Source organism: Sander lucioperca, chromosome 12 (genome assembly GCF_008315115.2).
Source record: "Sander lucioperca isolate FBNREF2018 chromosome 12, SLUC_FBN_1.2, whole genome shotgun sequence".
Lineage (NCBI taxonomy): Eukaryota > Metazoa > Chordata > Actinopteri > Perciformes > Percidae > Sander > Sander lucioperca.
Window position 1 is genome coordinate 29,318,512 of NC_050184.1, and position 27,996 is coordinate 29,346,507.

Genomic DNA, 27,996 nt, shown 5'->3' on the forward strand with positions numbered 1-27,996 from the left:
TTTACTTTATTTTGTAACTTTTACTAAAAGCCTACTGCAGATATCTCGGGCTCTGCTGCATCGATTATAATCTTTTTATAAAGCTGTCCTTTGACATCCGGTGTACAAATATTCTTTTGGAGAAGTTTTTGCTTTGGAGCACATCTCACAATGGTGTCTATTTTGTTCAAATGTTTTGAGAAATAAGAAAGCAGTCTTAGTTCAGCAAGAACTTTACACATTTATTGACAATCCATGATAACAAAAATGACTTGCTAATGTGTGACGGTGGGTGAGGGTCAGTCAAGACATCAGCTCTGTAAAGAGCGACTGCTTGGCAAAGTCTGCAGGCCTTTCTTGGGGGCGTGGCAGTGAAGGACTGCCACTGAGGCCAAAATGTGGGACGCCAGCACTCAGGAAGTAGAAAGGCATGTGGGTAATTCTTCCACTGGACCAACACTGGGAACAGAGAGAGAAATGTTACTTTGGAGGTGGTAGAGTACAGAGGAAGTAACAAATATGGTTTGTCATTTATCAAGGTTTCTGCAGGGTTTACCAAGATAAATTAGAGACTTTTTAAGACCTTTTGTAATAATACCACATAGAACGCAATTTTATACCTGTTTCAAAGAATGAAGGAAAAACCAGAAGGGACGACGCAGAGGCCCTCGACGCAGAGGCCGCGGTTGGATTCCGACCTGCGACCCTTTGCTGCATGTCATTCCCCCTCTCTCTCCCCTTTCATGTCTAAGCTGTCCTGTCACAAATAAAGGCCTAAAATGCCACTAAAAAAAAAAAAAAATCTAAAAAATAAATATGAATGATACCTAGACCCGGATAGCTGGCCCAAAGTGGATGGATGCATTAACCAATTAGAAATTCTTATTTCACTTGGGGGAAGTTCTTTGGAGCTTCCTAGCTAATGTAGCTAGCAGTAGTGACAGTGTTTGCTACAGGTCTGATGCTGCTGACTGAAACTCCAGAAAGAAGGATTAAACAACTTCCTGCAGCACAATCCATTGTCGCAACAATCCCTCTTTTAGGGTATAACATCTCCCAACAGCCCACAATCGAATGTTAGCCAACTTTATTCAGTTCTTTTTACGACTTTTTATGACCTGCAGGAACTCCATTTATGTCTGAAAACACCACATTATTAAACTAAAACATAATATGAGAGAAAAAATTGATAAATGTATAGAGTAAGACTGACCACAGTGAGCAGAGCTCCGTGCTGGAAGTTTGGGTGGAACTGCATCAATCTGGGCTCTGTGCCAGGCTCCCCTTGCACAAAACCACTAAAACAGAGAAACACAAGAAATAAATCAGTACATGGGATGTGCAGTATTACTACCCTACTACTACTACGCAAATATGAAATGCAAACACACATAACAGTACAAACCAAGGCAAAAGCTCAAAAATGGGGTTGGTTCTTGTCTTGAACACAGCTATGATTGCAGGCCGGTCTGCTGCTTGTGGATCACCTGAGACAACAGATAAGATACGGAGAATGAGAAGAGTTATTAAAACTAAAAAAAAATAACACCAATGTAATACAGATAGGGTTAATGGGGGTGAACACAAAAAAATGTGAGAAAGACCTTTCAGAAGCACTGCAAGCCTCTCTCCTGTTGGGTCCCAGGCTAAAGACTGGATCTCTCCACCAACACTGGCAGACAAATTAGACAGAGGTGATTGACATTAAGCTTTACTGTAAGTGTCCGTAATGTTTCATGCAGACAGGATGTCAAGCAGCACTAAATACTGCTTGAACGCTGCATTGTGCAAAGCTTTTTGGAAGCCCTGTTCATCAATGTTTTTGATGTAGTCCAGCTAAAATACGGCTAAACAGCAATCTAGTTTAGAGCTCTTACATGATGTCCCCATCTGGTGTGTTAAAGGTTGTCTCCGATAGGTCAGCCACCACTGCTGCTGCCTGTGACCCTTTTGACGTGCATGTAGGTACGCCTGCTGAATAACGACATCACACAGGTCAACTTTAGTCAAGTTTTAAAAACTCTTTCAAAATCACTTTTTCATCCGACATTAAAAGAAAACAATTCAAGCTGCACGTCAACTATCGACAAGACTATATTCTACAAAGTAACTGGTTATTCTGTGTAAAGACTGGGACAGATAACCTGGTGTATCAGTGAAAGTCAGAGCATAGATGACCGTCTCTCCCTGTACGGTGAAGAGAAGGCGACTCCCATCTGGACTCCAACAGCCAGACTAACCAAAACAAACAAACCGAGACTCATCAGTATTTAATAAATACATGATTTAGAAAACGTTTTGTTCCCTAAATGAACAACAAAGTGGTGACAAGTTTTTACCTGACAGCGCCCTTTCACACATGGCCAACGCTCACAGGTCCACATCCTGGTTTCCCAAACCCTGAAGAAAGAAAGATAAGATAAGATAAATTAGACTTTATTAATCCCACACTGGGGAAACTCCTGTGCTACAGCAGCTCAAAAACAAAAATGTACACACATCAGAATAACACAAATACACATTAATTAGACATAACTATAGGAAATGGAAAAATAGAATATAATTAGTTATGATAATAATAATAATAATAATAATAATAATAATAATAAAAAAACAACAACCGTATTTACACAATAAACAACCTTCTATAAACAGACAGTATATAAACACAGATATACAGATGAGTAAGGTGCGGATGAATAGAGATGACATATTGCACAGTTGGAGATGACAGAGTAATAAATAATAAAGAGTAGTGCAGAATATTGTCCAGTGATGGCTCATATTGCAGAAACAGCTAGCAGTGCTACATTATGATGTTGCATTAAAGAGTCTGACTGCTGCTGGAATGAAGGACCTGCGGTAGCACTCCTTCTTGCACTGAGGGTGCAGCAGTCTAGGTGTAAAAACAGCACATTTTGTCCACTAATTATTAGGGGTGTGAATCTTCAATGGTCTCACGATTCGATAACGATTATCCTGTCAACGATTCGAATCGATATCCCAATGTGTAGGGCTGGGCAATATATCGATATTATATCGATTTCTTGATATGAGACTAGATATCGTCTTAGATTTTGGATATCGTAAAATCGTAATATATTAAGTGTGGTCTTTTCCTGGTTTTGAAGGCTGCATTAGAGTAAAATGACGTAATTTTCTGAACTCAGACTGTTCTAGCTGTCCTATTATTTGCCTTTACACACGTCATTAAAATCAACATTTCTGATGATTATTTATCAAAAATCTCATTGTGTAAATAATATTTTGTTAAAGCAACAATTGTCAATCCTACAATATCGTTGCAATATCGACATCAAGGTATTTGGTCAAGAATACTGTGATATTGGATTCTCTCCTTATCGCCCAGCCCTACCGATGTGTCACCGCCTCAATATTATTATATATTGCTACACATGGTTTTCATCAACAAATTCAAGCAGTCAGATATATATGAACTCCCTTTTCATTGTATCTGCTCTTAAAAAAAAGACACATCCTGAATGTAGCAGAGTTTTAACACAGCAGACAACAGACATAAACATCATCAGTAGGCAATAATCGATTATGGTCTGTCACTGCATCGATGCAGAATCGTCCAGGTCCGCATCGCGATGCATCGATGCAATGATTAACACCCCTACATATTATCCTATAACACCTGCTTAACTGAAGACGATGCTACTAATATCTTACATGTTCATAAATATTCATTAAAAGTGAGTGGGCCTCAGTTGAAAATTCGACACATATTCATTGGCAGCTTCACATATCGTTTAAATTGAATGTGCTATTGTAGCCTTTCAAGGAAGGTATAAGTTGTATATTATGAAACTTGGATCTGTGAAGTGCAGTCTCTGACCTGAACAGGGCAGACGGTGTAGAGGCCAGGACATGGCTGCCATCAGGGGACCAGGACAGGAAGGTGACCCCACCTCCTCCAACACGCTGAAGTGGCACACCGCTTTCTGAAGCCACGTCCCAAACCTGAAAGATACATCGGTGCCAAAAGGTACAACAGCAAATACCTTTGTGAGTCACTTTCTTACAAGATGAATTTCGACTTTTATGATGAAGCGGTTGCCTCGTACCATCATTGCGGTGTCCATAGGCGAGGCGGACACGAGGAGAGATCCGCTCGGAGACCAGGCGATGGAAGTGATGGGAGAGTGACCGGGGTGAGACAAAACTTGAGCACAACCAGATGAAGGCCTAGAAGGGTCGAGGGGAAGAAGAGCATAGCACAAGAAAAGACGGGTGCAACAGTTCAATTTAAGACCTTTTTAAAACCGCATAGAATCTAAAAACTTTTTTTCACAGAAAACAAGTAGAGACAATTTCTATACCACATTTTTGTCAGTACTTACCAGCTGTATATAACAATAATTCCTGGTAATATAATCTATCAATTAACATGACCTGGATCCAGACAAGTGGAACAAAATTGATGTCTAGATTAACCAATTAGAAAATAATACATTTAATATAATATAATAATATAATAATATAAAAGTGACACCATTATGAGACGATGAGCTTTCTAGTTACAGTAGCTAGAAGCAGTGACAGTGTTTGCTACAGGTCTGACTACAACACTACCAAAAAGGATTGAACAGCCTTCTGTGTGTCAAATCCACAGTCACACCAGTTTCACTTGTAGTTTAGAACAATGTATAACAACTCACAACATTCAGTAACAACATGCAAAAAAACTAACCGTTGAATATCTTCTAAAGGCCTTTTTTGGAGGGAACTGAATCCAATGATTTTAAGACTTTACCAGACCTGTAGATACCCTGGCGTTTACGTACCTGGTTGACAGTGAGCAGGGGTCCACGTGCCAGACCAGTAAACAGTTTTGACAAGCGACAGCGAGGGCAGTTGCACACAGCGGCTTCCACTGCACTGCTGCAACACTCCTCTGTAGACGGTGCTTCAGTGTGGGGGTAGTGGCACTGAGAGACAAGAGTACAAAAGGATAGTGTCACAGAATGATGAAGAGATAAAACAACAACACTTGTTGTTTGTCTGTCCCGCACACATACAGCTTTATTGTTATTGGGATCAGAGGTTCACTGTTGCATCAAAGCTGTCCTATTGGCCTTCTTCAGAGCTTACGTACGGTACCTTTTGGGGTTGTAGATCTTAATGGAGTCGTCCAGTAAGGCTACAGCAAATTTATCTGTATGGGGATGCCAGGCAAAAGCTCGCACCACACAGTCAGACCTGGTAAAGCAAATAGGATTAAAGCAGAGAAAGCTCATTGACCATTACAGTGAACAATTTTAAAAAGGTCGAACATGTACTACTGACAGCTAGCGTTTAAAATGGTTACTGCAGTCTGAATTCAAAATACTGGAGAGAGCCTGCTCCCCAGCGTCTAAGTTCACAGGGGTTGCCAGGTTGCGAACGCTAAACCCAACGTCCCACAATGTCAATGTTAGCGAGATACCTAACACCTTACCTGTTAGGAGGAAATTAGCCAACTCAGCGTCCTTTTGGGCTCTAAGCTGTCTCCATCTTTTAAATGCATCTCCAGTATTTACCCGTGTTTTACCACGTCTCTGGTCATGCAACTGTTTAGAAAGATGTCGAGTTCTTTTTAGGTCGGGTAGAATAAATCTCTCTCTGTTAATCCAGTTTGTTTGGTTGCTGCTACCATGGCGCTGCAGCCAGCACGTTGTTTTTGCGTGTTTGCGTTTCATGTCTGGCAACCCCGGTGTCAAAATTGGCAGATGACCAAAACAACCAGGCCAAAATAAGACAGACATTCCTTCCCGGAATAGAAATTTCAAAAGGAGAAAATACTGGCTTTAGTATTGTTGTCGGAGAAGATAGTATTTCATCTTAGCAGGTTTCCTTAGTATCAGATGATATATTGTGGTCATTTTTTGATTAATTACAGTAAATATATTACATATTGGACCATTAAGACAAAATTGTTTGTTTGTAATTTTGCCATTTAATTTCTGTTTAAAATAAAGTTTAAAGGCAGTGCTTAAAAACAAATGTATACAAAGATCCCACAGTTTTGCAATAATTTATGTAAAAAATAAAGTTAGTTGTAAAGCTTTAACAAACGATTGTTTTCATTATCCATTAATCTGATGATTATTTTCTAGATTAATTGATTCATCTTTTGGTCTATAACATTAGAAAACAGTACCAAAAAAAAAGTCCATCCCAATGTCCTCAAAGTCATTAAATATCTTGTTCATTCAACCAACAGTTCAAAACGCAAATATATTCAGTTTAATGTAGGACAATTAAAAACAGCACATTTGAGAACCTGGAACCTTGAAAAATGACTTAAATGGTTAATTGATTGGCAAAAATGGTTGTGGTTAAATTTTCTGTTCATTGACAAAAGGATTAATCAACTAATTGTTGTAGCTATAGTTACAGTATATTAAAAACTGCTAGCTCTTCTCCAAAATGTCTGCTCACCACCAGTGTATTCACAATAAATAATATCTTCAATAATTTGCCCTTTGAAAGCTAAAGATAACAACGTTGGCACTCACCAGTTCAACACTTGTGAAAACTCAGCAAGCATGTCCTCGCTGCTCATCTAAGGAGCAAATGACAAACAGGTAAACCCATATCAATGCATCACAACAAAACATCTGATTATTAAGTGTATTGCTGTCAACAACATATTTTACCAGCAAGCACAACTTACTGTGAGATGAGGAAACAGGGAGCCGTGAAAGGAAGAGAACCACCGGAGCAACGCCAGGGTACAACCAGAACTCACTGACAGCCATTTAGGCACTACAACGGCACAAGATAGAGGAGAGTTAATGTAAAAACTCATCAGTTGATATATATAGGAACAGCTCATTTGTTCAAGCAAAACAGCGCACCTTCTGTATTGGAGTTGGTGATTTCATCGAGTAGCCCTGTGAAACCACCATCCCGCCTGAAATGGACAAAGATAAGTTGCATAAATGATCTATGTCTGTGAAAGACTTGCGACAAAAGATTGATATGACAGTATACTGTGTTACTATCTCTGGTACAAATAGTGCTATATGTTGTAAAAGTATGAAATAAGAAATTTGTCCAGATTGCAGTGATTTGAGTGACTACGGGGTACAGCTGCATCCTTCCACTTGAACTGTAGAACTGTTCTGTTTACTGACAGTTTAAATGTTTAAATGTATGGCTATTTTGCAATTGATAGACAGCCCATGTGTACACATTGCTGTGTATGCTAAAGGTTAAAAACATCACCAGTTACTCATTGTATCATCTAAGTTGTGCATATATTTATGAAACTGAAAAACACTTTTTAATGCAGTGAGTAAATGGTGTTGAATTCATTTGGCTTACTTTTTGCACAGCCATACTTTGGGAACAATTTGGGGTTCAGTGTCTTGCTAAAATGACCCTTCGACATGCACCCAGAGGAGATACCAACCCTTGTGGTTGAAAGCCGCAACACATGTTACATGATCAGATTCCTGGTGAACAATTATTATGTTTTGTATCATAGAATAACCTGAAATGTGATAACATCTAGAGCTAGAGCTGTAAATCGGCTCATATTAGCTTTTTGCAGATATATTGGTATTGCATATTTGTTGACAGATAATTAATAGGAAACTGCAGTACAGAAATGCCAAAGTTATGTTTGAGGTAGTTAAAAAACATTGTTTGTTCACCAGACAGTGCTGACAAGCTTATTCTTCAACTGCAGGTCCCAATTCTTAAAAGTAATAAAGTCCTGCCATAAATCCTACCTTCATGAAAGTTATAATGTTCAGGTTAAGCTGAAACAGAGAGGTGTTGATTCAACTTTTTAAAAAAAATATAAGACAGAACTGTATTTATCCTGAGGGAAATTGTTGTGGGTGCAGTAGTTGCAGTACAAAGTAGGAAAGTGCAAAAAATATAATCAATAAACATATCCAAATCCACAAATCCTAAATATACATATACACACAAACACATTACTACAATATCAAGTCTATGATCATTTTGGAGTATTCCGTTTGTGGTGTTGCTGTTGAATTGTATTGTGTTTTACTGACATGTGTTGCTATTATCATGTCCAACCGCTTTATATCAATGAGACTAATGCGATACAGTCCAACAGCACCACAAACTACATCGTCCAAAACTATCATAAAGTTCAATAAACACCTCTCTGAAAACAGTTTTAAAAAACTGAACATTAAAATCCTCATGAAGATAGGATTTATTGCAGGAGTGTGTGTGTGTGTGTGTGTGTGTGTGTGTGTGTGTGTGTGTGTGTGTGTGTGTGTGTGTGTGTGTGTGTGTGTGTGTGTGTGTGTGTGTGTGTGTGTGTGTGTGTGTGTGACCTACCACGCTGCTGCACTCCTCATCCACAGTGTTTCAGAGTGGTCCAGGAAGGCCGCCTTGCTGCTGCTTTCTGTGCGACAGTGGAGCTTCAGAGACTCTCGGGGGAAAAACAAACTCAGAGGACTAGACTCCTGCAGAAAACACACAACCATGTAATGAACCTTTACTAGGCAAAGTACACGCAGATACACTTACTTAACGACAACACATTACAAGATAGTCTTCTTGTTCAAGGTCGTGCTGTAATTATGGACCTCTGTCCATATCAAACGTTTAATTAACATGTCGTGAGAGATTATTAGTTATATCTGCACACGGCAGCTCTGAATCAGACCAGTTTCAGTCGGTCTTCAGTGGTGGTTCCTGACAGCAGCTCGTTGTTGGACTCGCACAGAGTGGTCTGTCCGGAGGGCAGCGGAGGGGGGAACAACGCCAGAGAGCACATCTTCAACACGGTGAAACCACTGGCCACTGGAAACACACCATGGGTCAGAGAAGGTACACACAGAGAAATGGATGTCATGTTTACACCGAAACAGCTGGCTGCATTGCTAACGTTACACAGTGGACAATCAGGTTAGCTAACACTCAAGATAGCAAGCTAATTCTAGCTAACGTTAACAAGTTTAACATCGGCCTAGTTTTGGCAACAGCAGCAGTTGCTCTTTGTTTTATACGTCGTGAAAATTACCTCGTAGTGTATCCTTTGTTGTGTGGTCAATTATCGTGCGCTGCGTTATCGAACAACAAAATAAAAGTAGCCTAATGCTGCTACGTGCGTTATTGTGACACTTTAGGTTCCTTTTCAAGTAGACTAGTGCATCGCGCCGTGTGTCCTATAGCAAGCCAAAGGGACAAACAGTGCGGAGTTCGGCTACAGAGCGCTGACGTGCTGCCCTCTTCAGGACACAGAGCTACATTACATCCACACTGAGCCAAAACAGGCACCAACTGTTTGTTGTTAGAGAGTTGCGATAGGCTACATGGAATACATGTCATTTAATTAAACTAATAAAAATCGAGTTGTTTCCACGTGGATTTCCTTCATATAAACCGTTCATTGTCATATGTTATTGACCCAATTATGCCTAAAAACCCCCCATCTGATTCGTGATTTAGATTAAGATAATGATGCTGTATTTCCCTCCTAACCAAGGAAGGACAAAGGGCATGGTCAGTTGCACACCAGTCTCCCTGGAGCTGGCGGGATCCAGTGTGTCTTGCTCAAGGACACATCAGCAGCAGCTGCAGTGTGGATGCTAGCTGACACAGGGTATCAAAATTAAAATCATAATGGGGTTTATAACCAAGTAGGTTTTCACATAAGGAAGTTACCATACTATGGTTGAGGCACGGCTCAAACATCATAGTAAATGAAAAAAGTCTATATCGACACATTTTGGGAATGGAGATAATGGATGTGAGGATGGAAAATGGATTTCGTGTGTGTGTGTGTGTATGTATTTGCAGAGGGGGTGGCAGCGCCCCCTCGCGGCGTAACTCGCATTTCCGTGACGTCAATTCAGCACTGGGAAGGAGACAGCTCCCTCCCCCAAAAAAACCAGCGCGCCTCACGTTGCACGGGTCCCCGGTTATTGATAACACAATTTGCCCGATGGGATTCATCCCAGTAACGTGTAACTCGTGGATATAGGGACTGGAGAACAGACAGCCCGGACCGAAAAAAACAACGATTTGCTCATCATCAACGACAACTACAAATCCGAGCCCACCCCTTCACTTGACAACGCGACATCAACCAGGCAGAAAGGTATGGGAATGTCATACTATACGGATAAATGCTGATTGAATAAGAAATCAGGTATCACAGGACCTTAAGGTATGATGCCGTTGCATGGTGCGGTAGCGTTCACGCCGCTCACACTGCACCAATGAACTGTTGCTGCCAAGAAACGAATCATCGTCGATGAACGCTAAAAAATCACATTTGTGCAGCGAGAAAGCCCACATTACGAAATATTTGTGTTGATGCCAACGTTGAGTACATGTTGAGACGCTGCGGCAGTTTCACTTGGCATGGACCATAGTAGGCATCGGGCTGGCAATTCATGCACGTCGGTAATGATGCTGCTGAGTGTCATCATCACATCGTCGGTTATTTAAAGATTGATCTTCCTGCGTTTGTGTGCGCACACTGCTCCTTCGCACAGGCCCGGTGCTTGTTTATTGCCCATTTTTTCACGCTCTCATTTCGTTCATTCGTCGTGGCTCTTCTCATGCAGTGGTGCAGTACAAGACATGGAGCTGGTGTAAGATATGTGAATTGGGTACATGTGCTCTCTCTCTCTTTCCCAGTCGCTCTCTCACACATGCAGGCACGCACGCACGGACGGACGGACGGACGGACGTACGTACACATCATACACTGTGGGTGGTTATGCAATTCGTCATATTCTTCAGTTGCACACAATGCTTCTCATTTGATGCATGACAAACGACAAATGGGAGCTGCTGATTAGCTTTGCTCTGATGTTTTCAGACATTGATGCCCCTCAGAGTGACAGTTAAGGAACAGGTGACAGCCTCCTCTGGCAGATTCATTCATAAAGCCCATCTACGCTCTGGGTGATGGCTCCACTGGGCAGGCTGGTTTTCCCATTCATAGGCACATAGATGAGGTTTTGCTGCATGATTCAGACAGAATGTAGTTGTGGGAATGGAGTGGTTAAACTGGGGCACTGGCTGGATGCCAACTCATAGCACGACTTCACTGTTTTGGTGTTTTGCATTGCTCGAATAAAAGACAAGTTAGTGCAAACTCCAGTCATTTCTTAAAAGATCACAAGAGAGCAGAAGTAAGGAGCATCCGTTTCAGCACTGGACAGCTCCACACTGCAAATAGAGCTGCCCAGTGCTGAAATTAGTCTACACTTGTTTTTATCTTGAAAGACAGTAAGCATACTATTAACATAAAGGTGAATATGGCTATACTAAAGATTATAAATCATTTTAATGCATTTCTTATCATACATTTTCTCCTTCAGGCTTACGTCTCATCTTTCCATCCTTCATCCACCCTAACCTGCTGTGTTGGGGAAACCCCTAATGAGTGGGACCTGTATCCATGAGCCCCGTGCCCCTTCCCCCTCCCTGTCAGGCTTCAGCACCCCCATCTCAGAACCCCCCTATCGAAGACTCGATGGAGACACCCCTGCCTGCACCCCAGAAACGGACCTGACCCCCACACAGTGTGTCCTCCGTAACGTGCTGTCCATCGACACTGGTGGACCGGGGGCGCCAGGCGGCAGCAGCCCCACTCCCAGTGATGGAACCTCAGCCCACTTTGACAACAGCGTGCTAAAACTACATGAACATGAGGCCTGCCAGTGTTGCGGCGGGGCCGAAGCGGGGCACAGTTCAGAGGCTGGTGCAGTTCGGAGCCAGTCGGAGAACATTCGGCTACAATCAGGAAGTGGAGGTTTTTTGGAGGGACTGTTTGGCTGCTTAAAACCAGTCTGGACCATGATTGGAAAGGCCTACTCCACTGAACACAAACATAGCCATGAAGGTATGTGACAGTAAATGTTGCACTTCTCTGCTATCTTGCACATGAAGTACCAAATGTACTCGATCGACAGAGTCAAATATCTTTGACTGTATTGTTGCATGTCTCATATAGTCTTCTCACTGACAGTTTAGTTGACATAAAGCCCTAAAAAAGTCAGGAAAAAGGTTCCTCAGCCATCATAGAAAAAAGCGTCAAACACGCAGAAAAAAGCAACAAAAATGTTTAAAAATACTCCAAAAACATGGGAAAAAATATCGACAAAAACTAGGCAGGCCAAAATTTATTGTGAACCTTAATGAATATGTGGGCCGGATCACAATTTGTGAGGTGCTGGATTTGTCCCGCCGGCCTTGAGTACATCATTAGATTGTTAGTGATGCATCAATGCATAAGTAGCTGGTAGAGTTGATCTGCCTAATTAGCAATCAGGTAGTTTTATCGAGTGGTTCCCAAACTTTAAAGGGTCACAAGATAAATCTGAGGTGTCGTGAGACGATTAATGGGGTAAGGAAGAAGGGAAAATAATTATTCTACACAAATTTGAAATCATTTTCTGGACTCTGATCTTAGCTTTGTTTTTGTTTTGTTTTTAAATATTGAATGATTTGACGTCTTTGGGCCTCAAACAATTATTTAAATGAACCATCTGATTAGTTTAGAGCAACTTATAGATGTCTGAAAGTCATAACAACTACAGGCTGCTTTTTTGTAAGGGGTCATAAGACAAAAAGGTTAGGAATCACTGGTTTAATCTCTATTTTATAAGCTTATCATGTAGTAAAAACTACAGTATTTACCCCTGAAATGTAGTGAAGTAGAAGTTGTAGAGTAGCAGAAAACAGAAATACTAAAGTACAAGTACCTCTAATTTAATTGAAGTACAGTACTTGAGTAAATGTACTTTATTTTCAAACACTAGAACACATTATTTTAATTTCATGTTCACTAGCAGCATCACTGTGTTTATGGGTCTGTCAGCCCGGTGCATTCACAGTCATCAGCTAAAGTGAGTTTTCACAGCTGGCCAGAGGGAAGCATCATGCACATCTGCCTCCGCTGCATCTCCAGAGATCTCAAAACTTCAGTGGACCTCATGAAGAATTGATCTGCCTGTCTCTTTTATTCTGCCCAGCTTATCTCTCTTTAGTGACCATGCACTCTTACAATCATTTAAGTAGTGTCAGTATGACAGATGACAGACAGATCAGACTTTGAGTGGATTGTTGTTTCCCTCTTTTTTCTTCTCTTGGGATAGAAATGTAATGCTCTACTGGATAAGTTGTCAATATAACATTTGCTTGAACATGGCTGGCACTTTGTATGATGTAATTGTGTCCTGCCAGCGCATAGACCTAGCATTTGCTCAGCAAACCCCCCTGCCCAAACTGGCCGGAGTGCATATTGACATTTGGAGGCTTTGCATTGTGTGATGGCTATAAAATAAGTAATTACATAAAGGGTGCTACTGAAAAAAATATGTTGCAATTGCAAAGCCTGTGTTAATTCTGTGTGACACTTCATGTTTTCACATGTATTCATTATGTTTCTTTTTGTGGACTTGTTGGTCTGAGTTTAGAGTCCTGGGAGGTTCCTTTTGAGGAAATCTCCGACCTGCAGTGGGTGGGCAGCGGGGCACAGGGGGCCGTCTTCCTCGGCAAGTTCCACGGAGACGACGTGGCTGTAAAGAAAGTGCGGGATATCAAAGAGACCGAGATCAAACACCTCCGCAAACTCAAGCACCCCAACATCATCACTTTCAAGTGAGGAAACTCATGATATCCTACAGTTTCACATGTCCTTAACCTGCATAAATCTCTCATGCTTTCCTTTTCTGTTCACCTGTGCTATGTTATCTGACTGCTGTGCCTCCTTCCAGGGGTGTGTGCACCCAGGCTCCTTGTTACTGTATCTTGATGGAATACTGTGCCCAAGGTCAACTGTATGAGGTGCTGAGGGCTGGTCGTAAAATCACTCCCTCCCTCCTGGTTGACTGGTCCATGGGCATTGCAGGTGGCATGAACTACCTACACCTCCACAAAATCATCCATCGAGACCTCAAGTCCCCCAAGTAAGTGGACAGACTCAACACAGCTAGCTGAATGAGAAAACAAGACCTAAAATTGCATGACTGATTCCTTATTATTTCCATGTAAAAATACAGTAACAGTACATGTAATTTCCCTTTTGCAGCATGCTGATTACACATGATGACCTAGTAAAGATCTCCGACTTTGGCACCTCAAAGGAACTTAGTGACAAGAGCACCAAGATGTCATTCGCCGGCACCGTAGCTTGGATGGCTCCTGAAGTAATTCGGAATGAGCCAGTGTCGGAAAAGGTGGACATCTGGTAAGTCTGATGAATTTTCTAGCTTACAAATACACCAGCATGTTTTTTTCTTGACTCGGTGCAGCAATTTAGCAATTATGTCTAATGTACTGCACTACAGTAGGAGAGCAGATACTGTATCAACATCAACAATAGTTTGTTATTTCAGTGTTTCAAAGACATCCATTCCTCTGAGGGATTTAAATATTTACTTACTGATATTTTTTGTGTGTGTGTGTGTGTGTGTGTGTGTGATGGCTGCTTTGTGTGACTGAACTGTCTCGTTGTGATGTTCTATATACTTAATTCTTTCTCCGACCTCTTTTGTTAAAGAGATCGTGACCTTGATGAGACTTCCTGAATGAATAAAGCTTGACTTAACTTTAAGGTCTTTTGGAGTGGTGCTGTGGGAGATGCTAACTGGAGAGATCCCTTACAAAGATGTGGACTCATCTGCCATCATCTGGGGTGTGGGAAACAACAGCCTTCAGCTGCCCGTTCCTGAGAGCTGCCCCGACGGCTTCAAGATCCTCCTCAGACAGTGCTGGTGAGTAACACCTAGAAATAGAGAACAAGGAAAGAAAAATAATAAACAGGGACGAGAGGACAAGAGAGGCAGAAAATGAGCAGATTAGAGAAGTGAAAGCAAGGGTTGAGTATAGCTGTATGGGAAGGCGCTGTAAATGTACACAGCTGTCTTTCCCGTCTTGGATTTGCAGGAACTGTAAGCCCAGGAATAGGCCCTCTTTCCGTCAGATCCTTCTTCATCTGGATATAGCATCAGCTGATGTGCTGTCCACTCCACAAGAGACATACTTCAAGTCTCAGGTATGGTTGCTTCTTCCGAGTCCCCCGTCTGAATATGGAAGATCTGTGACCGCACCAAAAGACTCACAAATCACACATTTAAATAAACAGCAAGGTGTACACAAATACACACACGCCCCCACACATGCTTGCACATTAATCTGACTTTTACTGCCATGCAAAAGACAAGTTGTTTTAAAGTCAGCTCTGGCGAGACGGAGCTGGTTAACAGAACTGTGCTCTTATCAGGCTGAATGGCGAGAAGAGGTGAAACAGCACTTTGAGAAGATTAAATCTGAGGGTACTTGTATCCACCGACTCGATGAGGAACTGATCAATCGACGCAGAGAGGAGCTCAGGTCTGTTTTTTTAAACTTATATCTCACATACTTTTCAACCAGTGGTTGGTGGTACCTTTTACTATGTTAGTTGACATGTATGAGGCCACTTTCACTCTGTCCCATTTCTCGGTGTCATTCTTTTGTCCGCCCTTGTGGATGAAATAAGTGCCTTGAGTGCATGTCTATTGTGGAGGATTTGGAGTCTCTCATGCGGATGCACAATGACATCAGCAGCCTCTTTTCTTCATAGGCATGCTTTGGACATTCGCGAGCACTATGAGCGGAAACTGGAGAGGGCTAACAACCTTTACATGGAGCTCAGCGCTGTCATGCTGCAGCTGGAGCTCAAAGAGAAAGAGTTGCAGAGGTACAAATAAATCCATGAACACAGGGTATACTTTCTTTACAAATTAATAAGCCGCAATGTGTTTACACTTTGGTGTCTTTTGGTATTTTTCTTTCCAGGAGAGAGCAGTCTTTGGATAAAAAGTATCCAGGCTTGTTTAAGCATCACAGCTCCAGGCAGAGCAGCTCCTCCAACTCCATGGACAAACTCATCAAGAAAAGAAATGTCCCACAGAAACTGCCCTCGGGAAAGAGGTGTGAGATCTCATTTTATGTCGTTATCTAATAAAAAATTGATGCTGAAATAAATATTCATTAGCTTGTGGTTTGTAGTTGTTGACTAATCCCTCCTACTCTTTTAGGCCAGACATCCTAAAGTCTGAGGTAATCATTCCCAAAATGGACTCCTCTGTGATGCAAGTCACTATCCCAGCCTGCCCCAACAGAAGCTCCACTTCTCCCAGCCGGTCTCGGAGGGTAAAGACCCGACATCGCAAGCCCGGGAAGGGCAGCAGTGGGGACCTGGCTGGACTTAAGGCAAATCAGTCCTCCCCTAATAGGGACACGACTGCCCAGGCTAACAGTTCTACCACTAATACCTCTAAGCAGCTCCTGGAGCCCTCTGCAGCCCTGCTGGGCCTCAGCCATGAGCAGCAGCAGAGGCAGCTATCCTCCTCCAGCCCTGACCTCATCTGCACCACGCTAGAGGCAGAGGGGCAGGGGAAAGGGGAGCCCTCTGTGGGCGGGCTGGAAAGAGGGGGGAGCCTCAGTGCCTCCGCAGGGTTAGGGGGATCAGAGGCGGGGGCAGCTGGTCTAGATGATCTCACAGAAACCCCTCCACGCAGTGACACGCCGAGCGAGGATGCTGCGTCGTTCCCGTTCTCCAGCAGCCCAGACTCACCATGTGGGAGGGGCGCGGCAGCAGGGCGGGGGTCCCTGGGATCTCCTCGTCTGCCTCATGATGGGGAGGATAAAGAAGAGGGAGCCGGTGCTGTGAGGTTGCCCCGTGGGGCATCAGGGGGAATTGGGAGCCAGCACCTCACTCCTTCAGCCATTCTGTACAGGGCAGCTATCACACGCAAACAGGTACAGAGCCGGATATCTGTTCGTACTCCTCAGTATTTCTCTGGTAATACTTTGATCATTTTCACTTGTGCATCTTTCCTGTTTTTGACTACAGAGGCGTGGAGTGTCATCAGAAGAGGAGGAGGGTGAAGTTGACAGTGAGGTTGAGTTACCAAGGAGACGGTGAGTAACTTGCTATCCCTCGTCACAAAAAAAAAATCCCTCAAGCCATCTTTCCGCTCTCTGAAAGAGTTGCTGATTTATTCAGAGAACATTTTTAATTTGCGTCATTCTTTTTCATCATTAAAACCCGGTTTTGTTGGTCTTTCATTTTAATCTCTCCAGACGTCCGACCAGCATCACCAAGTGCCAGTCGGTGTCTACCTTCAGCTCAGAGAACCTGTCGGTGTCGGACGGCGAGGAGGGCCACACTACTGACCACTCTCACAGCGGCACCCCCGACGTGGTCAGCACCAACACAGACGACAGGCTGGACGACCGCAGCGACGACCTCCTCTCTCAGGGGTCCGAGATCCCGGCGGACAACACTGATCCTGCGCAGACTTCCGATGGCCTGTCGGAGAGAGACGGAGCGCTAGGACAGGCCAAACCTCAGCTGGACGTCGAGCAGAATCCTAATGAGGTAGAGCAGCTCCACCACAGAGGTCACATGTTTGCGTTTGTGTCATCTTCTTAGACTGATGTGAAAGCACTTACTTAAAAACCAGTGGTCAATGGCCGGGTTGGATCAGTGGGTAGAGCAGGCGCACATATACTGAGAGGTTTATGCCTCGACGCAGAGGTCCAGGGTTTGAGTCCGACCTGTGACGATTTCCTGCATGTCTTCCACCTCTCTCTCCCCTTTCTCACCTAGCTGTCGTATCAATTAAAGGCGGAAAAGCCCAAAAAATAATCTTAAAAAAAAAAAAAAAAAACAGTGGTCAAAAGTAACCAAGTACAGTTAATCAAGAACTGTACTGTAGTTCAATATTGAAGGTCTGGTACGTTACTTGAGTATATCTGTTTTATTTTATGTTACTTTGTCAACTTACATTTCAGAGACAAATATTTTACTTTTTATTCTAAATAAAATGCATTGTTAAAGACAACCTTTTTGGCCTTTGACCCCTTATAAGAAACAGTGTCTGGTTGGAGCCCTTTGCCACATTTCAGATGTCTAAACAGTTTGAGGCTTAAAGAGGTAAAATTATCCATTAATTCAAAAAAAAAATCAAAAAGGAGAGAAAAGTCCAAAAAAAAAAAATGTACATAGCAGAACTTTGTCTTTTCTAATTTTCTAAATCATGAATCATCTCACGGCCCCTCAGATTTATCTTGTGATCCTTACGAGGGTAAAATGATGCTTACATATTGTTACAGCAGTATTTCAAATCAAATAACGTATATATAATCTTATTAACGTAATATTTTAAGATTTATTTATTTATGAGGACAATGCACATTAATCAACATTTCTGTAAATGTGCCAGTGTCAGCCAGCTGGCTAATTTTCAGCTGTAGCCCTAGTTACCTAGCATGCATGTCTTTGTGGTGGGAGGAAACACACACAAACATGGGGAGAACATGCAAACGCCACACAGAAAGGCTCTATAAGATTGTATCAGTCACAGGGGACATTTTACTGCAGAACGATTACTTTTACTTGTGATACTTTAAGTACATTTTGCTAATAATACTTAAGGATTTTGAATGCAGGACCTTTACTTGTAATGGAGTATTTGTTTTTTTTTTACATTGTTGTATAGGTACTTTTACTCAAGTAAAGGATCTGGATTCTGCCAAAAACACTTAATGTCTGCTGTAGGTCACGTATGACATTGTTTTCTGCTTCTCTTCAGAGCCGGGCCATGTGTGATGACTCTGACTGCGACAGTGCTGAGCTGGATCAGTCAGGTAGCGGAGAGCCCAGTCGTCCTCCCAGTGCTGGAGCATGGGTGTCGCCATCTCAACCCTATCACGGGTCGCCAAAGGTGCCCCATACAGGACCTCCGTAGATCACTGGACACTAGCAAAGACCTCCAGCTACCATCACAGGCGTACACCAATCTGTCAGTGCAGTACATTACTGTTGTCATGAGGGATCACACCTACTACACCACTCAGACTATGACAAGTTGACTTATGGTGTCTCATAAGTTTGTTGGCTGGCAAACCTACATCAGATGACATAGGACATTTGTCATAACCTGACATCAGATATCCTGGCAGCTTGTGACATCAGATTAATGTCATTTAATTTCAGAAGGGTTTTTGTTTTAGGCAAAATAGTTACCAAGGTAACCTTAGCCACTGCTTCGTTTCAGCAAAAACCCTTCACAGACGCACACGCACGCACAAGATACCACACTCGTTGTCCTTTAAACACTCTAATCCTCACTCTGGGAGCATCCTTCATGATACTCCACACACTAATGCATTAAATACTAATGAATAATAATGTAAATATCCATTACATACCACATGAGAAATATCTAACTTTATTTTATTTGTAAGATAAAAATGTAAGACTAAACTGTATGCAGCCCTGTGAACAAATGCATGACTACATGTTTATAATTTATGGTTTGAATGTGTCAGTTTTATACTTTGTGAAAGTTTACACTTTTTTATTCCTGAAAGTATTACTTCAGTTATTTTGTTTTTTGTTAATAAATGTCACTACTCAAGAAAAAAAAAATGGAATGAAAATCTCACCAAGACATCGATCATGATGCATAGTTAGGATTCTCAGTAGGTAATATATTATTTTTTTTAACCCTCCTACTACTGAGTTTCAAATACACATAAGACATGAGTGAGGTTTTTTATTAAGCTTATCAAATTTGTGATAGGATGGGAGACCTTTGGGTTCACTCAAAATGCACTTTTGCCATTGTATGTATGCCGGTGTTTCTCCGCCGGTTTCTGAAATGGTTGGCTTTTTGATTGTTTTATTAGTATTGATGTGCGTGTGTTCATAGAATACACTAGCATTGGTAATCAAGGTACTATCTAAGCAACAAACACTGGTGCTTTAGTAAAGGAGTCCTCCTCCGATACAGCATTGCACTCCTATAACATTGTCAGACTCAGCAGAAGCAGAGATACTATCTGCTTTATTCCACACACTTTTCTTTCTTGTCAATACCTGGCGCCTACATTACCCACAGTGCAACTTGACCGACAACAGTTTTGTCCGAGATTCCGAGGTTTGTGGCTAATGTAGCCTCGAGCCGCTAACCTCAAGCAGAGATGAGTGGTGGGCTACAGAGGCCTGGTAAACTCACTTCTTTTTAACTCCACACCTCCAGATTGTTTTATTTTCAAAATTGTAGTCTTCAGACCCAACTGATGCTGCCTCAAATGACATCACAAGGCAGTGTAGTTGTACGAAACCACAAAAGGCTTTATAAAACTTTTAAAATCTTGATGTGTAAAATTAGTGGAGTTCCCCTTTAAGTAAAGAACCAAAAGGACTCCTTTAGTTCATGATGTTCATAAGCTTCATAAGAACCTCAACTGTCCCTTTGACCCTTTAAGATAACTGCGGAGGTAGCCAGATAAGGAATAGAGCACTTTTCTGTGGTGGTTGCTAGTAGAACAGCAAGTATCCTTTGGGTTTAAATAGAAATGTTTTGTTTTTATACAGCATTGCACATTGTACCTGTAACATAGGAATTATATCGAAAGCAAAATATTATGAGCAACAATAAATAATGTATTGGTTAAAAAAAGAAAAGAAAAAAAGAAGTGTGATGTTTGTTTAAAAAGATGGGTTGGTCATTGGCTACAGTTTGTGCTGTTGCTGCATAACATAAGACAGCTGAACGAGAAATAAATTACTATTTTCAATGACTTTAAGCATGTCCAAACTGTTCCGGTGTCATTTCTTAACTTACAACTTTCACACCAGTATGTTTAAAAAAAAAAAGATTCCCCCCTCCCCCAAGAGACAGGACCATGTTTTTGGATTATTAATCAGTCTGAGTTTGACAGAGTAATCCAGTTGTCTTGTCAGCTGCCTTTATGAATATGTAAACATTACAACAAACAAAAGGATTGTTTAAGCATTTCACATCTTTTTTTATTTCTGCATTTCTTCAACAATTCAATTGCACCCAGATCTACAATACTTTGAAAACGTGCACAAAAAACGTGAGTTTCTTCATCCTGCAAAGAATAATAAAAAATAAAATCTGACCCAGGCAAAAAAAAAAAAAAAGGATAGCAGGAAACTAGTGTTAATTCTATAATTCTCCTTCTAGTTAATCATAATTTAATACCTCAGCATAATATACTTATAAAGACCAATATGTCTTTGTAGTTTTGCCCCTTGCAGCATTCCCCAGCCCTGCAGTTAAAAAAAATATTTTCTCTATTTAAAACAAACATTTCAATGTTATTATTATCATCATCATCATCATCGTCATTACTATGGTCATAGTAAGTTCAGAGAAAAGAAAATATTTTCCTCTCATTCAGGCCCACACCTGGTGACCAAGGCCCACCCACCCTTATCAGAATCCAATACACAACAATGCTCAAAAGTCCTGATCGAGAAATAAAACGGATGGAAACAGGAATGACACAAAACAATTACTCAGCAAATTAGAGGTGAGACAAAAATGTAGCTTAAAATTCTCCTTTGAACATTCAACAAGTGATAAATTACCTTCTGACTAAAAAAGTTTTTTTCCTGCATACATCTTCACCTGGAGATCATTTACACCCACCGAAACCCGTTCAACCCACAATGCCTCATTCAGGAAGTACAGCTTCAAATAGAAGATGGCAAATATCAATGAATTCTACTCTTACACGTTGCTGTGTATTAAATAAAAATAAATAGATATTTAAAAAGGGAAAGAACAGTCCATCTATTGTGTCTTTTTTTCTTCATTTTTTACATTTTTCTAAGAAAAATCTGACATAAGAAAAACATTATTTATGCCTTTTCAGATTTTTCTAAAACTTTTTACCTATATCAAGAAGATCATACAGATATACAGTAAAATAAGAGGAAAAAATACAACAGAAGGGAGTCTTCGAAAACTATATGCAAAGGGAATTTAAAAACAATAAATAAATAAAAATACCAATATCATGATGATGGTGTAGTTACAACTGAGTAGGTGTCTAACCAAAGCAGAGGAGAAAACAGTGAGTTTATAGTACTTGGTTTTTGCATTAAGTTCAATAAGGGACCTCTTGGTAAAAAGTAGGGGGAGGGGTTACGTTAGGTGCTGATGACGATCCTCCATGTCAGTTGGCTGCGAGTCCAGTAGCTTCAGAAGAGAGCCTGAGGAGCACGACACAAAAACCTTAATATTTGATACAAAATACTTGAGCTCAGAGTCAGGATTCTGCTTTCTTTTACCTCCCAGTAACAACTGCCTAGTAATAGGGGTCTGATGTGACTAAAGCTTCAGTAAATATTGACCATTTTCATTTCCCAGTCCGTCCCAGTCCTTATTAATATTATTAATATGAGGGTGTCTTTGACACGGCTGGCCAAATTAACATATGAGAAGAAAACTCCAGGAAATCGATTAAAAAAAGTTGAGAGTCTGTGATTTTGGAGAAAGATTGTTGATATTTTAACTCAACACCCAAACAACTACACCCCTCCCGTCAGTGCTGTGTCAGAACGTTAGCATGTGCCAGATGTACCGTCCCTCTCGCTCCCACTGCCTCTCTTTAAACACCCACGGCGTTTTTCCTGTCCTGTGCACGAGCACGAACGGAATAATGTTGTGCGACACTTCCCATTTACAGAGCCAGGGCTGTGTATGAACACCTAATTTTCTATTAGTACACACACAACGGTCAGCTAGCAGACCGTGAGGAGATATTCACTGAATATGACACAAAAATTTTTTATTGGACTAGAATTACAGACATCACCTGTAAAAGAAGCTTATTATCATCATCAAGTTATTGTCCTGTGAATGTTGAACTCCTGTAAACTGCACTCTAGATTAGGGCTGGGTGGTATATCGACGTTTTAAGGTATATTGATATATTTTCAAATGACATAGGAGAGGAGACATTACCGTTTACATCGATATAGTCTGAGGTTGCGTTACATTACCCATTTCTTCAGTAAAGCCGGGCACGTGTCTGCATCTCTCGTCTCTCTCACTCTCTGGGCAACCCCGCCCCCACTCGCTCACAGGCTCTCCTGCGACATGGAGGCAGACCCACACTGCTGACTTTGCCTAGATTTTTTACTATTTGCCCAGCTGTATATTGTGTTAAAGCAAGAGAGGAACACCTGTATTTGTACCAGTGTTTCCGCTGGTAACGCTCTGTTGTGGCAGCCGCCACGGCGAAAAACACTGAAGAACAATAGTTACTGGGCGTAACGTTTACCTTCAGTTCTAGGAGTGAGAGCGTGTGGGACCGCACCTGGACGCGGGCGAGAAACATGACCCATGACCAGATTATCGTAGTTCATAATAAAAAATAAAAAAAATGCAGCACCGTGACGATACAGACGCCAATGACCTGCTAGTGTGCGTTCAACCCGCACTGGAGCCGTTCACAATGAATCAGCCGTCATTCTGAGTAGAGAATACAGTCTGCAGTGTAGTTCAGACACTTCACTAATAAGCCAGAGAATTTTACAGTAACAATCTCCATGATCAAAGAAAGTTTTTAATACCATACGCTTCAGTCCACTGCGCACTCTCTCCCTCTCTGTTGTTGAAAACAGCTGAAGGAGCATTCTCAGAGATAGGCCCGTTCTTATTGAATACAGGCCATTTATTTTAGATATATTTTCATTTGTGTGTGTTGCAGCTGTACATTTTCAAACATGGAAGGAAACCATGTCTTTGCATTAGGGCGGCACGATATGAGGAAAAGATGCGATAAGGTTGTTGAACATCGCGATAACAATATTACTTGCGATAAATAAACAGATGTAAAAGTGTACTCAGTTCTGCATTTCTGCTGCTTTCAGTATTCTGCTAAAATACAACAATTGCTTGTTGAATTTAAAACAAATGAAAGAAAATCATTTGCAACACTCTTTCGTTGAACATTGAATTTAATATAAATGGCACCACTAAAAAATGACGATTAAAAACACGATATTGTGCAGCCCTACTTTGCATTTCATAAAAGTGCTTGTGACATCTCACATGTGGCTTTGACTTACAACTGAACATTTAGCCCACTTTGTAGAAAACACAGATATATACTGTATATTGTGTATTGTCATTCAGACAAAAAATACATAGATATGGCTTTTGGTCCATTTCACCCAGCCCTACTCTAGAGTTTACATTTTTTAGATACAAAGTAAACAGTCTGACCTAAAACACTGCTGTGTTCCCGTAAACTTGCTGCTCTGTGGTGGATGTGTTGCAGTAGCATAAAGCCTCTTACCGAGCATTGATCAGGTACTCGGCCAGGCTGATACTGGCATGGGAGCCAGTGATGGTGACCTGCCTGTCAGTGGAGCCTTCGACGGGGTTGGCAATCTTGATCTGAGCCCCTGACATCTGACGGATCTCATTGATCTTTGCGCCCTGACGGCCAATGATGCAGCCAATGAGCTGAGGGAGATGAAGAAAAACGTGAGAACACATCAGCATCTTCAATACTACACGAGGAAAGATACAAACAGCAAGAAAATAAGCTACTGAAAAATGGCATCATATTTTTCTGTAAAGAACACACACACACACACACACACACACACACACACACACACACACACACACACACACACACACACACACACACACACACACACACACACACACACACACACACACACACACACACACACACACACACACACAAAGAGAGAAAATAAGCAAAAAGGAGATAAATGCGACTTACATCGTTTGGAATGGTCAGCTCATGAGAGCCAGTTTGTGCAGAGGCGTCCATCCCAGCTGAAGAAATGCAAAGAAAGCCAATGAGAGTGTTGACTAGGTGGATTATTACAAATCTACAGTAATCGCATTCCCTCTTTCAATCTGTCCACCTACCCTGGAAGCCCTGGTTGCTATGTGCAATGGGGAAGGGGCTCTGCTGCATGGCCAGCTGGTGAAGTTTGGTGAGCTGTTGAAACAATGGAGAAAAGGAGGCAGCGCGCAAACAAACAGAAAGCACGAGTGAGGAAAATCTAGAAGACACTTCAAAGCTGAAATTTTTTTAATGATTTCCTAGTGGTTATAGTGATGATGAGAGGAAAATATGAAATGGAACATGGAACTCATAATTTAGCCTAAAAGGGTAGAAAAAATATCATTGTTAAATTGTTAAATAAGTATAATGTTTGAAATTGTTAAATGGATATCAGGCAGTGGGGGTTGGAAAAATAAGAGTCAGTGGGATGAAACAAGAAGGTGGCATGGCTTCCGAGGACCGAAGTTGCAAATATATTGGATCACTTACAGAGGGCCCTTCACTTACATCAGGCTGTGGAATGGCGTGCTGCCCTTGGACAGCGTAGGCCTGCAAGGAGAGAACAGCACTTAGGAGGGTGTGGCAGTGTCATACACAGTGTACTCCAATATCCATCAGTCCTCTGTCCTTGGTGTGCTACAAGAACAAAGGCAGGCATGCCACAGACAGCACACTTGCCACTAGAATGACAGCCCGAGTAGGATTAAATTCATTGGACCAGAAGTGCTTCAGTAAAAACTGGGACTCTTTCCCCTCAAAACAGTGGACACTGCTAGGACAAATAGTACAAGCGACAGATCTAGAGAACAAACAAGCATTTACCTGACCACCTGCAAAAATGACAGGAGAGCCTGAGGGTTTGGGTCTGTACGGGATGGTCACTCCCTTTGGTGGAGACTAAGAACAACAGAAATATACACCATTGATATTCAATACATCAACAGCAACACAGAAACTAATAAACCATCAGGAGGTATTAATAACAGTCATCATACAGTTCCAAAAGAGTAAATGCGGCATTATAGTAAACGGTGTCGTACCTCAAGCATGACGACGCAGATTTGCTTGACACACTCGATAATGGACTGTGGGGTCCCTGCAACGGTGATGGCACGCTCTGTTGAGTTGGGCAACATGTCCCCTGCTACTTGTACCTGAGCTCCTGCTGACTGCGAAGACACATCCACAAACAAACAACAAGAGTTAGGACACATCAGAGATAAGACACAAACTTTACAAAAAAAAAAAAAAAAAAAAAAAAAGACAGAAAAAGGATGACAAACCTCTCTGATTTCCTTGATCTTGCAGCCACCCTTACCAATGAGTGAGCCACACTGGCTGGCAGGCACAACGAGACGCATGGTGACCGGTGGTTTGCTGGTGGCTGTACTGTTAGTCATTGAGGTGCTAATGTCCTGGTGGGAAGGTGACACGACAACAAGAGTTAGAAGACAAGAATGTGTCAATTCTGTTGCTTTATACATGTCTGAATTAAGACGCAGTGAGCACATCTAACCTCCTCCAGTTTCTCAATGATCATAGAGAAGGCTTTAAAAATGGAGGTTGTGGGTCCCGCAAGGGTTATGATCCTCTCCGGACAGTTCCCCTCTGAGATGTTGATGCGAGCACCACTCTGCACAGACAAGGGAACAAAAGAGGAAATCTGTTCAGTCGCAGTGTTATCATTTGATGCATGAGTCAATGTCACTGAATGTATGGACATGTTTCTTCCCGTTTACCCACGTTATTTATTTTTATTTTTTAAACATCTTACCTCCTCTCTCATCTTCTTAACTGATTCTCCTTTCTGTAAGCAAAGCACAAATACACAATATTTACAAAACACACTGAGGGGCAAGATGAAGATAGCAATCATCGGGCAATAAAACTGACTTACCTTGCCAATGATGCTTCCAACCTCCTACAGAAGAGAACGAAAATGCTTATTAAAGAAATAAATTCAGTCTTTGTGGTCACCTGGCAGAGGAAAAATTGATGTTTGTTTTCATTGCGATTGCCCTAATTAAACTCAAGAGTGAATGCAGACTTCAGATTGGGTCTTAGATTTGAAACATGTTATCAGACATTGCATGCTGTCAGCCTCACCTTGCCATGCATGAGTAGCCTGATGGTTAAGGTGACATTAAGTCCTCCTTCAACCAGACTTGAGTCCATTTCTGCAGGTGAATCCAGAGTTAAACTGGCCAACAAAGTGGGTCTTTGGTCACTGGTTGAATGTCTGCAATAGAGCGGAAAATGTGACCATCAGGGACAAATATAGTTACTGGAAACTATGAGAACATCTCAGCAGAAAGCCTTGTTTACTAAAAAGCTGCTGTCAGTGCAGAACAATTAAGCGATGTAGCAAGTTAACATCGTGTGGACTTGTGCTGTACTTTAATAACGTTAGCTTGTCATGTTTGAAGAATGTGGCGTTTCATTCTGGCAATTTACGTTAGACTGGCCCGGGTCCACTCATTCACGTTTGCACAATGACCCACTGTCTCCCTGGGGCAATGTCTATTACCCGGTATTAAACAGTTGTTGCGACATAGAGGGCCGATTTATATTAGGGCCTAACGTTAAATGCAAGCCACCAAATCGTCCACTTTATGTTATAGTAATAGCGTGCATTGATTGTAACAAGAAGCCCCACTGAATAACGTTAACATCACAGATCCTATTATAGAAGAGCATCACAGCTAGTCACGCAAGCAGCATATGAATGCTAACGTTAAGTTAGCATCGTAACATTTCTACCGTGACTTTATAAATTCCTACCTAGCTAGACGGCTGGATTATTTCTGTAAAATACACTTTAAATACAGCGGCTAGCAACTAACTCCTGATCTGCCATAAAGTTAAATGCAGTTCTGTCATTTTCGATCCAGGTCGCTAGCGTTAGCATCGCCTGATCCAAGGAATAGTCTGATCCCGCGGCCTGCGGAGCGCACTGAGGCACGCCGAGGTATCCCTTCAGTCCTTCACTCTGAACGGGAAAAGCAAACACAAACAAAGCCATATTTCTGGAGGTCTTACCCGAACCGTCCCTTGAAGTGTGTTCAGGGGGTGGGTAGGGTGGCAAGGGTAGAAGGGGAGAGGTTCGGGAGGGAATTTTAAAAGGATCCGGGGAAGAGGGAAGAGACGCCGCTATTCGATCGGACTCCACTCTTCTGCTTGGCACAAAAGACAAAATGCATTCAACTTTGACCTCTCAACAGCCCCGCCCCTCTACTCGGGTCAACCCCGCCCACTCCGGAGCGCTGCCCCTCCACCACTGCTCCACCATGGCTGATGTTTAATGTTTGTAATACATATATATTTTTGTAATTTAGGTAAGAAAAACACTGT

The 27,996-nt window shown here is 41.8% G+C and overlaps 3 protein-coding genes across 7 annotated transcripts; 1 reads left to right on the forward strand and 2 right to left on the reverse strand.

Annotated features, from left to right (window-relative positions):
- Positions 1–200: 200 nt before the first annotated feature.
- Positions 201–9,157, reverse strand: aaas (achalasia, adrenocortical insufficiency, alacrimia). 3 transcript variants are annotated; one of them, XM_036007897.1, is made up of 17 exons: positions 8,999–9,157; positions 8,642–8,771; positions 8,311–8,438; positions 6,846–6,901; positions 6,662–6,753; positions 6,504–6,550; positions 5,107–5,205; positions 4,791–4,934; positions 4,071–4,191; positions 3,842–3,966; positions 2,319–2,379; positions 2,124–2,214; positions 1,857–1,953; positions 1,584–1,651; positions 1,385–1,466; positions 1,193–1,277; positions 201–438 (listed from the first exon to the last, which is right to left on the reverse strand). In XM_036007897.1, exons 2-17 carry the CDS (start codon positions 8,750–8,752, stop codon positions 283–285), a joined length of 1,563 nt encoding a protein of 520 aa, XP_035863790.1. In that variant the 5' UTR covers positions 8,753–8,771; positions 8,999–9,157; the 3' UTR covers positions 201–282. The 3 variants fall into 3 exon arrangements, with proteins under 3 accessions (XP_035863790.1, XP_031172656.1, XP_031172655.1); XM_031316796.2 differs by having other exon boundaries at positions 1,857–1,950; positions 8,642–8,778; XM_031316795.2 differs by having other exon boundaries at positions 8,642–8,778; positions 8,999–9,156.
- Positions 9,158–9,824: 667 nt separating this feature from the next.
- map3k12 (mitogen-activated protein kinase kinase kinase 12) lies at positions 9,825–20,594 on the forward strand. Of its 2 annotated transcripts, none has more exons than XM_031316492.2 (14): positions 9,825–10,078; positions 11,313–11,836; positions 13,401–13,596; positions 13,713–13,904; positions 14,027–14,185; positions 14,553–14,711; positions 14,884–14,992; positions 15,221–15,330; positions 15,563–15,679; positions 15,778–15,912; positions 16,020–16,743; positions 16,838–16,905; positions 17,068–17,365; positions 18,582–20,594. In XM_031316492.2, the coding sequence occupies exons 2-14, from the start codon at positions 11,374–11,376 to the stop codon at positions 18,735–18,737; spliced, it is 2,886 nt and encodes a 961-aa protein (XP_031172352.1). In that variant the 5' UTR covers positions 9,825–10,078; positions 11,313–11,373; the 3' UTR covers positions 18,738–20,594. The 2 variants fall into 2 exon arrangements, with proteins under 2 accessions (XP_031172352.1, XP_031172353.1); XM_031316493.2 differs by having other exon boundaries at positions 13,413–13,596.
- A 187-nt stretch (positions 20,595–20,781) lies between these two features.
- On the reverse strand, positions 20,782–27,874 carry LOC116062038 (poly(rC)-binding protein 2). Of its 2 annotated transcripts, none has more exons than XM_031316495.2 (13): positions 27,685–27,874; positions 26,752–26,884; positions 26,543–26,566; positions 26,420–26,452; positions 26,162–26,278; positions 25,929–26,060; positions 25,686–25,814; positions 25,468–25,542; positions 25,153–25,194; positions 24,726–24,798; positions 24,574–24,629; positions 24,115–24,284; positions 20,782–22,021 (listed from the first exon to the last, which is right to left on the reverse strand). In XM_031316495.2, the coding sequence occupies exons 2-13, from the start codon at positions 26,818–26,820 to the stop codon at positions 21,985–21,987; spliced, it is 957 nt and encodes a 318-aa protein (XP_031172355.1). In that variant the 5' UTR covers positions 26,821–26,884; positions 27,685–27,874; the 3' UTR covers positions 20,782–21,984. The 2 variants fall into 2 exon arrangements, with proteins under 2 accessions (XP_031172355.1, XP_031172354.1); XM_031316494.2 differs by having other exon boundaries at positions 25,135–25,194.
- Between the last annotated feature and the right edge of the window lie 122 nt (positions 27,875–27,996).

Coding starts and splice junctions, on each gene's coding strand:
- LOC116062038 (XM_031316494.2), bottom strand. CDS start 26,820: ATGGACTCAAGTCTGGTTGAAGGAGGACTTAATGTCACCTTAACCATC. Junction 26,061..26,161: donor TCATTGAGAAACTGGAGGAG/GTTAGATGTGCT, acceptor CCTTCCCACCAG/GACATTAGCACCTCAATGAC. Junction 24,630..24,725: donor TAGCAACCAGGGCTTCCAGG/GTAGGTGGACAG, acceptor GCATTTCTTCAG/CTGGGATGGACGCCTCTGCA.
- aaas (XM_036007897.1), bottom strand. CDS start 8,752: ATGTGCTCTCTGGCGTTGTTCCCCCCTCCGCTGCCCTCCGGACAGACC. Junction 6,551..6,661: donor CCCTGTTTCCTCATCTCACA/GTAAGTTGTGCT, acceptor TTTGCTCCTTAG/ATGAGCAGCGAGGACATGCT. Junction 3,967..4,070: donor CTATGGACACCGCAATGATG/GTACGAGGCAAC, acceptor TGTATCTTTCAG/GTTTGGGACGTGGCTTCAGA.
- map3k12 (XM_031316492.2), top strand. CDS start 11,374: ATGAGTGGGACCTGTATCCATGAGCCCCGTGCCCCTTCCCCCTCCCTG. Junction 13,597..13,712: donor CCCAACATCATCACTTTCAA/GTGAGGAAACTC, acceptor GCCTCCTTCCAG/GGGTGTGTGCACCCAGGCTC. Junction 16,906..17,067: donor GTTGAGTTACCAAGGAGACG/GTGAGTAACTTG, acceptor TAATCTCTCCAG/ACGTCCGACCAGCATCACCA.